At 46.7% G+C, this 15,902-nt stretch overlaps 1 protein-coding gene across 6 annotated transcripts in view; it reads right to left on the reverse strand.

The window, feature by feature from the left end:
* The window catches only part of LOC147707917 (heat shock factor protein 2-like), a 303,326-nt gene that overhangs the window by 126,925 nt on the left and 160,499 nt on the right, over positions 1-15,902 (reverse strand). For all 6 annotated transcript variants that reach the window (XM_086926725.1, XM_086926723.1, XM_086926722.1 and 3 more), the window contains one exon: positions 1,648-1,787. In XM_086926725.1, coding sequence (XP_086782851.1) covers positions 1,648-1,787 — 140 coding nt within the window. The remainder of the gene's footprint in view (positions 1-1,647; positions 1,788-15,902) is intronic.

Below are 15,902 nucleotides of genomic sequence, written 5' to 3' on the forward strand. Positions count from 1 at the left end.
AGCAACATCGGCATAAAAGGAAAAGCCTTGGACTGGATCATCTCGTTCCTAGCTGGGAGAACTCAGAGTCCGACTTCCCCCCTTCAAATCAGAGGCCACCGAAGTCATCTGCGGTGTACCACAAGGATCATCACTCAGTCCCACCCTCTTCAACGTTTACATGAGTCCACTCGCTTCCATCGCGCGTCAACACAACCTAAACATCATCTCCTACGCTGACGACACCCAACTGATCCTTTCCCTCACCAAAGACCCCAACACCGCCAAAACCAATCTTCACAAAGGCATGAAAGAAGTAGCCATATGGATGAAAGACAGCTGCCTTAAACTTAACTCAGACAAAACGGAAGTGCTTATCCTATGATCAACCCCCTCTGCCTGGGACGACTCATGGTGGCCTTCGGATCTGGGCCCAGCACCCATACCCACGGACCACGCACGTAACCTTGGCTTCATCCTAGACTCTTCACTCTCGATGACCAATCAAGTCAACGCCGTCTCATCCTCCTGCTTCAACGTACTTCGTATGCTCAAAAAAATCTTCCACTGGATCCAAAACGCATCAGCGAGACTCATTTTGGACATCCCTCGCCAAGATCACATTACCGGCCACCTGAAAGACCTCTACTGGCTTCCCGTCAAGAAGAGAATAACATTCCGTCTCCTCACCCACGCACACAAGGCCCTCTACAAACTAGGGCCCGAATGCCTCAACACTCGACTATCCTTCTACACACCCACCCGCCAACTAAGATCATCCAATCAAGGCCTCGCCGCAGTTCCGCATATCCAAAGATCCACCATGGGAGGTAGATCCTTCTCCTACTTGGCGGCCAAGACCTGGAACTCACTCCCCACTCACCTCCGCCTTACACAGAACCACATCTCCTTCAGAAAAGAACTTAAAACCTGGCTATTCGATAAATAATGAACCCCCTCCCCAACGCCTGGAGACCCTCTGGGTGAGTAGTGCGCTATATAAATTCTTGAACTTGAACATATATACAGTAGTCAATACAGTTCCAAAATCAGCAATGACTTGAGTGCAAAGGGGCACAAGGAAGAGATATAGACAATAAATGGTCCAGATCCAAGTACTGGACGGCGTGGGCAGAATACAAGGATGGGGGTTAGGGAAATGACAGACGTAGGACAAAGCTGTGAATATATACAAGTGTCAATACAGTTCCAGAATCACCGGGCGATTTGATTACAATAGGACGTAAACGATATGTACAAAGATCAGGGCACATTGGAAGGAGTGAGATAGTTACTTGTTCACCTTCTTTCACTATTCTAGGTAAAGCGAGGAGAGATAAATATTCATCTGAAGTCCTGTGTGTATTTAACAAGAGTCAAAGTTTCATCCAGGTATTCATATTTGTTATAAAGATGGCGATGAAGTAATTTCTCAATTGTTGAACTCCAACAAAATATTGTTTACATGGTATTACTTACAAATTAATCATTTCAGAGGAATGTTTCAGAAAGACAATGCTATAAAACTCCACAAAATAGCAAACATTTACAAGGCTTAGAGTGGATGACTTGAGTATGCTTTTATCACAACACAACGGGCTGCAGAAAGCATACACACAGTTCATTTAGACTTCTTTTACTTTACAAACTTAGAAGAGGCATTCTTACTTTTCAGTTTTATTAGCCCAGGAATCCTCCAACTCATCCTCAGAACTGTGTGATGGTTCTTCTTTCTTCACAGAGAACCTGCCTATTGGTTGTAATGCTGTTTCTCGATTTGTGAGGCAACTGGATTGTGTTTCAGTTACCTGCAAGAAAGAATAAGTTCCCAAAAGGATTTTAGCAATGCAATGTCAATGTATGTAGGGTAACATCATCATATCAAGGTGTCACAAGGATAAATTCATTTAGACAGTAGACACTTGCTTTCTTCATAACACAAATTCTGTTTGTTCCTCTGTCAGCACGGAAATCCACAACCTAACTCTCGTAAGTAGAACATGTGGTGTTACAAAGTATCGAGATCATGTAAAAGTCCATTGAAAGCACCAAGCATGGTGTAAACAGATGCTGAAGGCCAGTATGAAAAGCTTGACATCTGGTTGCATAAAATTACTCATAAATCTGAAGCGGTTTTGGGACTTTGTATGAGTTTGTGAAGGATCCTAGGAGTATTCTGCGAAATAGAAAGAGTGGCAGATTTCAAAGATGACCAGAATGCAAAACATTTACCTGTGTGGAGTTTTCAAAGAGAGGAAAAATCAGCATGAGCAAATGTGATACAAATATCCTGCTGCAAAGGCAACTTTTAAGCACACTTTTGAACATAAAATCCTCAAAACATGATTTCATGTTTTAGAAGTGGGATTTTACATTTGGAAGGAGCATTATTGCACATGTTAATTTTGCCAAGGTGCACACAATGGCTGTAATCGAGCTCAAAGACTGCAACAGAAAAATGTGTAATTCATAATTTCCTTTCTTAAGAAAGTTGAACAGTATTTTCCATTTCATATGTATTACAAATCATTTTGTGTGGAAATGCAATCTCAACTGAAAAACGGTCTTCATGAAATGTCATCTACGCTTTTGAATGAGGTAGTGTCAGAAAAAGGTAAACATGCGCATTGAAGATTACGAGACATTGCAACTACTATTTTACACATGGGTCATGCAAGAGGGTGTATACCATGTTCATGGTATCCCCATTTCAGCAATGTGATTGTCAAGTGATCCATTTTATCAACATAACTGTACACATCTGGCAGAATTTAGGAGAAAACACTGTTTTAACAGGAGGAGCCCTTTCCTGTCAACATTTTACAAAAGTACCCTCAAGGAAGGCACAAGTTGGTGTCATAAAGAGGCTAGAACCCATATATTGAAGAGCACTTTGGACGTATGAGGAAATTTCAGATAGCAGCTTAGACTGTTCCTAGAAATCTTTAAGGTGGGCGGCTATGCTGGTGATGCCATTGACATGGTACTTAGTGAAATACTGTACTAAAAGCAATGTGGCCAATGAAGCCTGCTCAGCATATTAGATATGGTGCAGATTTGCAACACACCAATGGTGCAGAGATTCAAAAAATAACAAGCACTGGCGTTGCCAATAGGTCTCGCAGTAGGAAAGTTGGAGCTATTGGTTTTGTAAATGACAAAGCCCTTTATGTATTTAAAATGATAACCAAAGTGAAAGGCATTGTTATTTGCAATTGTAATGGCTCCAACTGTCGTACTGCGAGACCTATTGGCAACGTGAGTGGTTTTTCGTGTGTGAGTGGCGTTGTGTGTGTGAGTGGCGTTGTGTGTGTGAGTGGCGTTGTGTGTGTGAGTGGCGTTGCGTGTGTGAGTGGCGTTGCATGTGTGAGTGGCGTTGCGTGTGTGAGTGGCGTTGCATGTGTGAGTGGCGTTGCATGTGTGAGTGGCGTTGCATGTGTGAGTGGCGTTGCATGTGTGAGTGGCGTTGCATGTGTGAGTGGCGTTGCATGTGTGAGTGGCGTTGCATGTGTGAGTGGCGTTGCATGTGTGAGTGGCGTTGCATGTGTGAGTGGCGTTGCATGTGTGAGTGGCGTTGCATGTGTGAGTGGCGTTGCATGTGTGAGTGGCGTTGCATGTGTGAGTGGCGTTGCATGTGTGCGTAGTTGAGTGGCGTTGCGTGGTTGAGTGGCGTTGCGTGGTTGAGTGGCGTTGCGTAGTTGTGTGGCGTTGCGTAGTTGAGTGGCGTTGCGTAGTTGAGTGGCGTTGCGTAGTTGAGTGGCGTTGCATGTGTGAGTGGCGTTGCGTAGTTGAGTGGCGTTGCATGTGTGAGTGGCGTTGCATGTGTGAGTGGCGTTGCATGTGTGAGTGGCGTTGCATGTGTGAGTGGCGTTGCATGTGTGAGTGGCGTTGCATGTGTGAGTGGCGTTGCATGTGTGAGTGGCGTTGCGTGGTTGAGTGGCGTTGCGTGGTTGAGTGGCGTTGCGTGGTTGAGTGGCGTTGCGTGGTTGAGTGGCGTTGCGTGCTTGAGTGGCGTTGCGTGCTTGAGTGGCGTTGCGTGCTTGAGTGGCGTTGCGTGCTTGAGTGGCGTTGCGTGCTTGAGTGGCGTTGCGTGGTTGAGTGGCGTTGCCTAGTTGAGTGGCGTTGCGTAGTTGAGTGGCGTTGCGTAGTTGAGTGGCGTTGCATGTGTGAGCGTTGCGTAGTTGAGTGGCGTTGCGTAGTTGAGTGGCGTTGCGTAGTTGAGTGGCGTTGCGTAGTTGAGTGGCGTTGCGTAGTTGAGTGGCGTTGCGTAGTTGAGTGGCGTTGCGTAGTTGAGTGGCGTTGCGTAGTTGAGTGGCGTTGCGTAGTTGAGTGGCGTTGCGTAGTTGAGTGGCGTTGCGTAGTTGAGTGGCGTTGCGTAGTTGAGTGGCGTTGCGTAGGTGAGTGGCGTTGCGTAGTTGAGTGGCGTTGCGTAGTTGAGTGGCGTTGCGTAGTTGAGTGGCGTTGCGTAGTTGAGTGGCGTTGCGTAGTTGCGTGTAGTTGCGTGGCGTTGCGTAGTTGCGTGGTGTTGCGTAGTTGAGTGGCGTTGCGTAGTTGAGTGGCGTTGCGTAGTTGAGTGGCGTTGCGTAGTTGAGTGGCGTTGCGTAGTTGCGTGGCGTTGCGTGGTTGAGTGGCGTTGCATGTGTGAGTGGCGTTGCATGTGTGCGTAGTTGAGTGGCGTTGCATGTGTGAGCGTTGCGTAGTTGAGTGGCGTTGCATGTGTGAGCGTTGCGTAGTTGAGTGGCGTTGCGTAGGTGAGTGGCGTTGCGTAGGTGAGTGGCGTTGCGTAGGTGAGTGGCGTTGCGTAGTTGAGTGGCGTTGCGTAGTTGAGTGGCGTTGCGTAGTTGAGTGGCATTGCGTAGTTGAGTGGCATTGCGTAGTTGCGTGTAGTTGCGTGGCGTTGCGTAGTTGCGTGGCGTTGCGTAGTTGCGTGGCGTTGCGTAGTTGAGTGGCATTGCGTAGTTGCGTGTAGTTGCGTGGCGTTGCGTAGTTGCGTGGCGTTGCGTAGTTGCGTGGCGTTGCGTAGTTGCGTGGCGTTGCGTAGTTGAGTGGCGTTGCGTAGTTGAGTGGCGTTGCGTAGTTGAGTGGCGTTGCGTAGTTGCGTGGCGTTGCGTAGTTGCGTGGCGTTGCGTAGTTGCGTGGCGTTGCGTAGTTGCGTGGCGTTGCGTAGTTGCGTGGCGTTGCGTAGTTGCGTGGCGTTGCGTAGTTGAGTGGCGTTGCGTGGCGTTGCATGTGTGAGTGGCGTTGCATGTGTGCGTAGTTGAGTGGCGTTGCGTGGTTGAGTGGCGTTGCATGTGTGAGTGGCGTTGCATGTGTGAGTGGCGTTGCATGTGTGAGTGGCGTTGCATGTGTGAGTGGCGTTGCATGTGTGAGCGTTGCGTAGTTGAGTGGCGTTGCGTAGTTGAGTGGCGTTGCGTAGTTGCGTGGCGTTGCATGTGTGAGTGGCGTTGCATGTGTGAGTGGCGTTGCATGTGTGAGTGGCGTTGCATGTGTGAGCGTTGCGTAGTTGAGTGGCGTTGCGTAGTTGAGTGGCGTTGCGTAGTTGAGTGGCGTTGCGTAGTTGAGTGGCCGTTGCGTAGTTGAGTGGCGTTGCGTAGTTGAGTGGCGTTGCGTAGTTGCGTGGCGTTGCGTAGTTGCGTGGCGTTGCGTAGTGGAGTGGCGTTGCGTAGTTGAGTGGCGTTGCGTAGGTGAGTGGCGTTGCGTAGTTGAGTGGCGTTGCGTAGATGAGTGGCGTTGCGTAGATGAGTGGCGTTGCGTAGATGAGTGGCGTTGCGTAGTTTAGTGGCGTTGCGTAGTTGAGTGGCGTTGCGTGGTTGAGTGGCGTTGCGTGGTTGAGTGGCGTTGCGTAGTTGAGTGGCGTTGCGTAGTTGAGTGGCGTTGCATGTGTGAGCGTTGCGTAGTTGAGTGGCGTTGCGTAGTTGAGTGGCGTTGCGTAGTTGAGTGGCGTTGCGTAGTTGAGTGGCGTTGCGTAGGTGAGTGGCGTTGCGTAGGTGAGTGGCGTTGCGTAGGTGAGTGGCGTTGCGTAGGTGAGTGGCGTTGCGTAGGTGAGTGGCGTTGCGTAGGTGAGTGGCGTTGCGTAGTTGAGTGGCGTTGCGTAGTTGAGTGGCGTTGCGTAGTTGAGTGGCGTTGCGTAGTTGAGTGGCGCTGCGTAGTTGCGTGGCGTTGCGTAGTTGCGTGGCGTTGCGTAGTTGCGTTGCGTAGTTGAGTGGCGTTGCGTGGTTGAGTGGCGTTGCGTGGTTGAGTGGCGTTGCGTGGTTGAGTGGCGTTGCATGTGTGAGTGGCATTGCATGTGTGTGTGAGTGGCGTTGCATGTGTGAGTGGCGTTGCATCCGTGGCGTTGCGTAGTTGCGTGGCGTTGCGTAGGTGCGTGGCGTTGCGTAGTTGCATGGCGTAGTTGAGTGGCGTTGCGTGGTTGAGTGGCGTTGCGTGGTTGAGTGGCGTTGCATGTTGAGTGGCGTTGCATGTGTGTGTGAGTGGCGTTGCATGTGTGAGTGGCGTTGCATGGTTGAGTGGCGTTGCATGGTTGAGTGGCGTTGCATGGTTGAGTGGCGTTGCATGGTTGAGTGGCGTTGCATGGTTGAGTGGCGTTGCGTGGTTGCGTGGCGTTGCATGTGTCAGAGGCTAAATGTAGCACAGGGAGACCTCCAGTGGTAAGACAATCAAAAACAACTTAGAAAACATTTCACAGTATGAAGAGAGCAAACTCATGAACGAGCGTGATACACCTCAGCTAAAAATCATGATAAATAACAACACACATTAGAAGTGAAACTGCAAGTACAGAAGGACCAGCTTTGCTTGTTTAAAACTCCCACTTCAGGCAGATGAGTGTAATGTGTAAAGCGTCTTGTGCACATGAGCAGATCGGAGTCTGGAAGCAAATACAAACAAGAGGAATGACTGAGGCATTGGTGTGAAGCACATCAAAGGGCTTCTCCTCCCCTAATTAGGTGAGGAGAAGCCGTTCTGGGGAAACTGAAAGTACGGCCGCCGGCCTGCGGCCGGCCATGAATAATTAGGGGAGGAGAAGCCCTTTGATGTGCTGGGCTGGCTGGCCCTGAATGCGCGTGCATGTTATCATGTGGTTCACGTGAACAGCATGAAAACCGCGGGGCTGAAAGCCCTTTGGTTTGAAGAGAAAATAGCCGACTTGAATTCTCCCCATTTCCCATTTCTGCGGAATGGTAAAGGCGAGACCTAAAAATCACACCATGGTCATAGGGGAACACAAGTGCACGGTATATGTCCATATTTAACTAAAACAATGATTTTAACTCCTCTCTCCTGTGTAAATCTGTTATTATACATGTCCCTATTCAATACTAACCACCACATTTGAAATATACGAAACCAAGCTTATTTTTTTCTCTTATGTTAAGCGTAAGTGTTTAGTGGCACTTCAGAAATGCAGCTTTGTTGCTTTTAAACAATCAAACAATTCAAGTGTTTTCAGACAACAGCACATTAGGCTTCAATTTGGACCATTTATTCAAGACTTGGTACCAACAGATCTAACTAATAATATCCATAAATTAGTATTATCTTTCCTGGTGAAGGCTGTAGCCAGGGGGAGGCAAAGCCGAAACAACATTGTTGCTAATTGGACAATGAGAAATATGAAGCTATGTTCTATTTCTTCTTTCTCCAATCTACTGAAACAATAAACTTTAGATGACTGATCACGGAAGGGAAGAAGCTAAACAAACAACCACATTTAGAGGATTAATTGGGTAAGGTGATGGAGAACAGAATACTGGATTGGCAGTACAATTGGTAAGAGCGAGGTGTGTACGTGTTTAATCTAGAAAGTGAGGCAGTATATCTATATAACAAAGTATTATTCCACAGACAATACAGGTGCCTTTGTGTATATTGATGTGTAACGTACTTGTGATTTATTAATAAAATTTTTTTTTTTTTGATAATCAGTTCTTGTAGTAGTTCTTCACTGGGCACGATATATTTCGCATGGAAATCAGATGAAAAATGTATGTGAAATAAGTATAGGATCAAAATAATTATGTAATTGGATGCTTAGAAAGTCTATCAAATAGCTTAATTAATCAAGCTCTATCAAAATTATTAGAGAAATATATTTTGATGTAGGAGGAGGTTCCTTCGGTTGCGAAGCTACTGAGCAGGATGTGCAGGCTGCACTGCCGGTTCACAACACGATAAGTGATCTTGTAAATGGGGGAAGACAGGAACACCCATTCAATGGGTATCAGTTCCACGGATTATCAGCTAGCAGCCCTGGTGAGGGGTTCCAGAGAGTGTGGAAAGAGGAAGTGGAGCCTGCAGAATAGGAGCTGATGTCTGGAGCAGTGCGTGGCTTGGATAGGGACCTCAGATCCCCTGAAGCTTTCTCTCCGATATGAGCATCCAGTAGGGCAATAACAAGGACATAAACAGCATGTCGTCTCCAGCAAGAGAAAGCCACTTTGGGATATGGTTTTGTTTTTGAGAGCAGCAGCAATGCAACTTGATGGGTAAGTAGTGGAACACATCACCATAGACAGGTCAGAGAACCTTGGAATAGCACACCGTTACAATTGGACTGATCTTTGGTACTGGTTCAAATACATGCATAATTCATTTGATTTTCTTGCTGTCCACCCTATACCTTACCCCACTACAATTCTGCTTTAGAAATTGGAAAATTCCTTCACTTTCCTTGGGTTGGGTCTGCAGAAGTTCATACCTACTTGGGCTGAATTCTCCTTTGGCTGTCCTGCCTTCGACAATGCTGACCGTACACTACATTGGTGTATTTTGTCTTACTCCATGTTTTCTTCACTACTTCTATTTTGTGTGTTATATCAGCCTTGAGAAAGCCCCAGGCCTACACAATGAGAAGGAGACAAGTACGTGTTGGCTGTTTGTATACATCTTGGTTCACTTCTTGGAACCTTGTTTAGTCACAAAGAATTGTATTGGACGTGCAGGCATGAGAGAGGGGCCAGACAACCTCAACTTTATAAACTGGACATATACACTCTTCTTTGCTGCAGGCTGAAAGAAGAAATATCTGATCCACGAGTGGAGGAAAACCGTGTGAAGGATCCGGCCTCACTCTCCAGAACCCACAATGAGGAAACCTTTGGATACCATTAAACAAACTAAATCTACGTTGAAACAGACAAGATACTCCCTAAGCATGGAAGTGAATCGTTTGACTACTACTGAACTCCTCCCTTGTAAAACTGCAATATTCCAGGCCAGAATAGAGGCTGCAGAACGGCGAACGAAAATAAGTTTTGTAATCACGACTGCATGGAAATAATGCAGGAAAATTCTGAGGACTACCCATTTCTCTTTATGAAACTCCCTGACTTTACACTGGCAGCCCAGAAAACAGAGGCACAGTGTTGATGCTTCAAATGATTAGTTATGCAATAAAAACACTGAAATACATGATTATTCCAGCTCGCCGTAGAGTTGCAGTGGAAGGGAAAACCTGGTTCTTTTAGTCCAAGGAGGATGGTTGGCGTCCTGTAAGCACTATTGGACAACTAGAGTAACTCTCCCTCAGAGATGAGGGAACAAGAGGAATAGTACCAGAACTTTGGCAGGGATTATCAAGACCTATGAGGACAGCTGTCCGAAGAGTTAGAATATGCTAAGCAGTCTACAGTAGAAGAAGTCCTGTCTACTAAGATAGAATTAGAATCAACAGCAGGTGTGTGCACTCTGTGACAGACTATGCACATAATACTGAATTAAAAGAGAAGAACTTGCACGGAATACTAGATTTAAAACACAGGTCTGTGTTACACAGAAATAAAAGACTGAACATAAAGAATTTCATGATGGCTCTGGAAAGAGGTGGGTGGAAGGGTACGGTCGGCACTTCTGAAATATTTTAATAAAACATAACTTCTTATATTCTATTGTTTAACAAGATGCTTGCGATCCTTAAACCCAAGAACATGGTGAGATTGGCAAGCCAAATGAGTCAATACTTCTTAAAGGTGGAGACATCTGAAGGAGTCAAGGTAAGTATTTGGGGAGGGGAGAAGTAGTTTTGGAACTCACCACATGCAGTGTGGGATAGTAGTTGGAGGGAGTTAATCAAAATATTAGATTTCGTGACATACAGCAAAAAAAAAGACGAAGGGCATAGGAAAGTAGCCATAGAGGGGTGTAAAAGTTTGGATGCTGTGGATCAACCCGAGGCAGGGGCTCTAGCGCAGAATCCCACTCCTACCAAGGTCTTGGTCTTAGCTCCATCTCAGGCAGCAGAGGAAAAGAGGAAGAGTGGTGGTGGAGGAAAGGAACTGAGGGACTTCCCTCTATTTGCTAAAAAAAAAACACCCCGAAATCTCTCCCGCCACCTCCTTCACAGTCTTCTATTGTCTCTATCGACATTGTTGACCTCAGAGACTCTGCTCTAATGGAGGGTGATGATCAAAGATCTGAGGCTTTATTGATATCTGCACCGCAAACCCCCCACATAGGAACAAAGGAGATAACTATGGAAGGGGAGATTCGACAAAACGAAGTATCTGGAGTGGAAGAGACAGAAGACTCTAGTCTACCCAGTTCGGAAGCAAGATATCAGTTAGATATTCGCGAGATGTTAAACCTGATCCTGGACGAAATCCGGGAAATAAAGAACAACCAACTAATCGAGATAGCTGCTCTCCATGCCAGGATGGATAAATTGGAAGAGTTATCCACGGTGCTCCCGATCAGAGTTCAAGAGGCAGAGGGGAGGATCTCTGTCCTCGAGGATCATTTGAATCTAGCTATGCGGGAGGCTAAGGAGGCAGCAAAGAAGAGGATCTTTATGGAGAACAAGCTGGAGGAGCTCGAGAACCACTCACGAAGATCGAACTTAAGGATTGTGGGGGTTCCGGAAGGAACAGAAGGCTCTGATACTGCCCAGTGGGTTAATTCCTTCATCCAGAAAGCAGTTCTACCTGAGTTTGAGGGAGACCTGACTATAACTAAGGCCCATCGAGTCCCGGCACAGAGGTTCGCAAATTCAACATTCCCGAGAACTATTTTACTGAACTTTGCGGACTACAGGATCAAGGAGAGGATTCTTTCAAAAGCCTATCAACAACGCCAATTTGCTGTGACCGAAACTACAAAATGTAGGATCTTTTCCGATATGACAGCGGCAGCAGCAAAAAGAAGGAAAGAATTTGTAAAACTTCTGCAGTTATTCAAAGCAAACGGTGCCCAAGCTTCGATTGCTCAGCAGTCGAAGCTGAAAGTTCTGGTCAAGGGAAAGTTTTTTTTATTTTCGGATCTAGATGAGGCGCAATCTCTTTTGAAGGAGATTTCCTCAAGGGGTAGGGAGTGAAAAGGTGGGGAAGGAATCTATTTTTTTTTGTGTTTTTGCCCTTTTTCCCCTTCTTTGTGCAATGTTTTTATGTCTTCTCATGGTATCTTGCGGGAAGGGAAAGAAAGAAAAAAAAAGTGAGCAAAGGCATAGGGTGAACTAGCGCTTTATAAGAAATTCTGAGAAAAACGGGGTGGGTCCAGTTAGACAGGTCACTAAGGGTGTAGGAAGAAGACACCCAGTTGAGAAGGAAGGGAGGGCGGAATGTGGTCTGCGTGGAAGTACAGGGGGTTTCCACATTCCTGGGTTGGGTGGGCCAAGGGGGAGGGAAATGCAGTAAAAAGGAACATAGGTAATGGATGTAACAGTTGTTTTTATAGCATTAGGTACTTAACAAGGACAAGAAATTTCTCTCAAGATGAGTCTTGAGGTATGTAAGATCCTATCAATTAATGCTAACGGTATGTTGAACAGACAAAAGTATGGGGCTCTCTTGAAGTGGGTAATCTCATTGAATCCTCAGGTGGTCTACTTTCAAGAGACACACCTGAAAACGAATGATCCTAATTTGTTTATTCCGAGATATTTTAGTCAAGGTGTTTTTTCATCTGCAGGGGTTGCCCAGAGAGGGGTCGCAATATATTTCTCTAGGATCTATCCAGATCAAAAGGGACTCCAGAGGGAGGTGGCTTTGGGTTTCAGTTAAACTTCATGGGAAAGCTCTAAATTTTGTGAACTATTACGGCCCTATTCTTGATGATGTTTCTGCTCTGAAAGAAATTCATGAGGCTTTAAGAGGTGTCCCAGGACTGATTATTTGTGGAGGGGATTTTAATTTTATCCAAGATCTGAAAAGGGACACTTCAAATAAAAATAAAAAACAGCTGAAGCCCAGAACTAAAGGCTCTCTCGAAGCATTCGTATGTGAAAACCAACTACGGGATCCTTGGCGCTCCAGGAATGTAGAGAGGGAGCTGTTTACATGTTATTCTCATCGATTCAGGACTGCATCCAGAATAGATTTTTTCTTGATATCGATATCTCTGCAGATCTCAAAAAATCTGATTGGATGCAATCCTTTTTCTGATCATGGCAGAATCGAATTAGATCTTGTTTTGGGAGGGGTCGATAGGGAGCGCCCAAGATGGCAGCTGGATCGTACTTCGCTTCAAGACCAAACCTGGGTATCAGGATTTAGATCATGGATTGTGGAATATTTTGAAATAAATGAAGATTCAGCTGAACCCTTCTCAGTCTGGGGCGGGTTTAAAGCAGCAGCACGGGGTAAGATAATTGCTTTCACAAGCGCCCAGGCGAAGGAGAGGAAGCTAAAAATAGCTAAATTACAATCTGCTATCGAGGAGCAGTATGTATTACAGCTCCAGCTTCAGCCAAATCAATTGGAACAAGCGAAAGCATGTTTAAGGGATTTTTTTATCCTCGAAGAAATAAATAGTTCAAAAGCCTTCCAGCAGAAAATTTACGAAGACAGTCAGTTGGTTGGGAATTTACTAGCCAACTCTGCAAGAAAAAAACAGGAATCTTCACATATAGTGAAAGTTCAGGACCCTCTGAGTGGGATTGAAGAGGTAGAAAGTGAGAAGATCTCCGGGATTTTCCTGGACCACTTTAAGAGAATTTATTCCACAAACTATCAGGTAGAGGAAGAAAGGATTCACGAGTATTTCGCGAATATAGAGATTCCTAAAATCTCAGAATTTCGGAAGACTCAAATAGGTAGTGAATTAACTGTTTTGGAAATTCGTAAAAGTGTCAAGGCAACTGCTGGGGCTAAGGCTTGTGGCCAGGACGGGTACCCTATTGAATTTTACAAGGTATTTCTCGCAGAACTAGAACAACCCCTAAACAAATTATTTAACCATATCAAATTAGGTGGTCACGTTCCTGGGTTTTTTAAAGAATCCACAATTATATGCTTTGTAAAAAAAGATAAAAATAAGGATGATGTAAATTCATACAGGCCAATCAGCCTTTTGAATTCAGATTACAAAATTTGCATGAAGATATGGGCAGAAAGATTTGTTCTGGCAGCCCAGGAAGTAATCCATCATGATCAGACTGGGTTTATTGCAGGACGCTATATGGCCACAAATACGGAATATCTAATTCAGGCATTGGACTATCTGAATGCCAATTTGGTGCCAGCTTGCATTTTAATGGTCGATGCCGAAAAGGCATTCGACTTGGTGAATTGGGAAGCCCTATTTTATTCTCTCGGCCAATTTGGATTCCCGGCGCAAATAGTTAAGATGCTACATAATATATATACTTGAGCATCTGCTCAGGTAATAATTAATGCTAATCAGGCCGGGAGGATTAATGTAACCAGGGGCACTAGGCAGGGCTGTCCCTTATCTCCCTTGCTTTTTACCTTTTTAGGTCTCGGCTAGCCGCGCGGAAGCGCGTCTCCGCCGAGATCTTTTGTCAGCGAGTGTGCTTCCCAGGAGACACTCCTGGCCGCGCGCAGGCGATTCTTAACTGGCACGCGCATAAGTACGAGCGCTGCGCGAGGCTCCCACACAACACACGCATGCGCATACATAGAAACACACACAGAAGCGCTCACACACGCACATACATACAGAACCCCCCCCCCACTCATACACACGCGCGTGCACACACACACACACACACACACAAGTGCACCGGCCCCCCCTCTCCTCTCCCCCCTCCAACTTACTGTGGCAATCTGGGGGACTCCGCTCTCCGCACCGGCAGGGAGAGTTGACGGTGCGGCTCTTGGTAGCTCCTTTCCCGGGACTCCCTCTTGGTCAAGGGAGCCCCGCAACACGTGTGCAGCGTCCTGTTGTCGGCCCGGGGCTCTCCACGCTCGCAGGAGCCCCGGGCAGCTCCACGCATTTCCTCCGCCTGCCGCCTCTTCCGGTCCGGACGCGGCTCCGCCCCCGTCACAGGCGACCTTGCCTGACTTCCGGTGCGGCCGCGGCGGAATTCCGGGGGCAGTAAGAGTTATTTTATATTTGGCTGCTAAATGAAACTATGGCCTGCCTGTTTTGTTACCTATGTTATTTACTCTGTTAAGATAAAAGAGCAGTTATAAATAATGTCCTTTTCGAGGCACATTTGTCTGGTTGTTCACATTAGTGGGCTCCATGCCTCTTTCAATATGTACCATTAACGCTAGTGCAGGATACACTTCTGCACTGCCGTCCCAGTCACTGACAGCAGATCCAGGGCTGACAATTCACGAAAGAGACACTCTTAATTATTGTAAGTGGTGTTTTCTGTGCCTTTGTGTTTGTCTCTGTAGATCATTGCAAATCTGATCGATTTTAACGATATTATCCTGGAAATCTGTGTCAGATGTCAGTACCCCAGCCCAGAATTCCCAATATTGTACTGTAATACGTTGCATTACAGCATAATGCAACATGGGCGGGGGGCCACCAGGAGTCGTCCCAGGCGGAGGGCGAGGAGCCCAGGATGAGGACCTCCGTCTTGTCTGAGTTCAGTTTCAGGCGGCTGGTCGTCATCCACTCGGCTACATCTTTCATCCCTTCGTGCAGGTTGGCTCTGGCGGCGGCGGGGTCGTTGGTCAGGGAGAGGATCAGCTGGGTGTCGTTGGTGTAGGAGATTATGTTGAGGTTGAAGGTGAGTAGTGAGTGCAGAGTGCAGAGTAGTGAGTGCAGAGTAGTGAGTGCAGAGTAGTGAGTAGTGAGTGCAGAGTAGTGAGTGCAGAGTAGTGAGTAGTGAGTGCAGAGTAGTGAGTGCAGAGTAGTGAGTGCAGAGTAGTGAGTGCAGAGTAGTGAGTAGTGAGTGCAGAGTAGTGAGTGCAGAGTAGTGACTGTGAGTAGTGAGTGCAGAGTAGTGAGTGCAGAGTGCAGAGTAGTGAGTGCAGAGTGCAGAGTAGTGAGTGCAGAGTGCAGAGTAGTGAGTGCAGAGTGCAGAGTAGTGAGTGCAGAGTAGTGAGTGCAGAGTAGTGAGTGCAGAGTAGTGAGTGCAGAGTAGTGAGTAGTGAGTGCAGAGTAGTGAGTAGTGAGTGCAGAGTAGTGGGTGCAGAGTAGTGAGTGCAGAGTAGTGAGTGCAGAGTAGTGAGTGCAGAGTAGTGAGTGCAGAGTAGTGAGTGCAGAGTAGTGAGTGCAGAGTAGTGAGTGCAGAGTAGTGAGTGCAGAGTAGTGAGTGCAGAGTAGTGAGTGCAGAGTAGTGAGTGCAGAGTGGTGAGTGCAGAGTGGTGAGTGCAGAGTGGTGAGTGCAGAGTGGTGAGTGCAGAGTGGTGAGTGCAGAGTGGTGAGTGCAGAGTGGTGAGTGCAGAGTGGTGAGTGCAGAGTGCAGAGTAGTGAGTGCAGAGTGAGTGTGCAGAATGCAGAATAGTGAGTGCAGAGTAGTGAGTGCAGAGTAGTGAGTGCAGAGTAGTGAGTGCAGAGTAGTGAGTGCAGAGTAGTGAGTGCAGAGTAGTGAGTGCAGAGTGAGTGTGCAGAATGCGGAATAGTGAGTGCAGAGTAGTGAGTGCAGAGTAGTGAGTGCAGAGTGAGTGTGCAGAGCAGTGAGTGCAGGTGCAGAGTGGTGTGTGCTGTTGAGTGCAGAGTGCTGTGTATTGGCAATGTAAATAACAATGCCATTTATTTATGATTTAAAGAAAAAAAAAGAAATGTCATGA

The sequence above is a fragment of the Lissotriton vulgaris genome, chromosome 6 (genome assembly GCF_964263255.1).
Source record: "Lissotriton vulgaris chromosome 6, aLisVul1.2, whole genome shotgun sequence".
NCBI classification, from domain to species: domain Eukaryota; kingdom Metazoa; phylum Chordata; class Amphibia; order Caudata; family Salamandridae; genus Lissotriton; species Lissotriton vulgaris.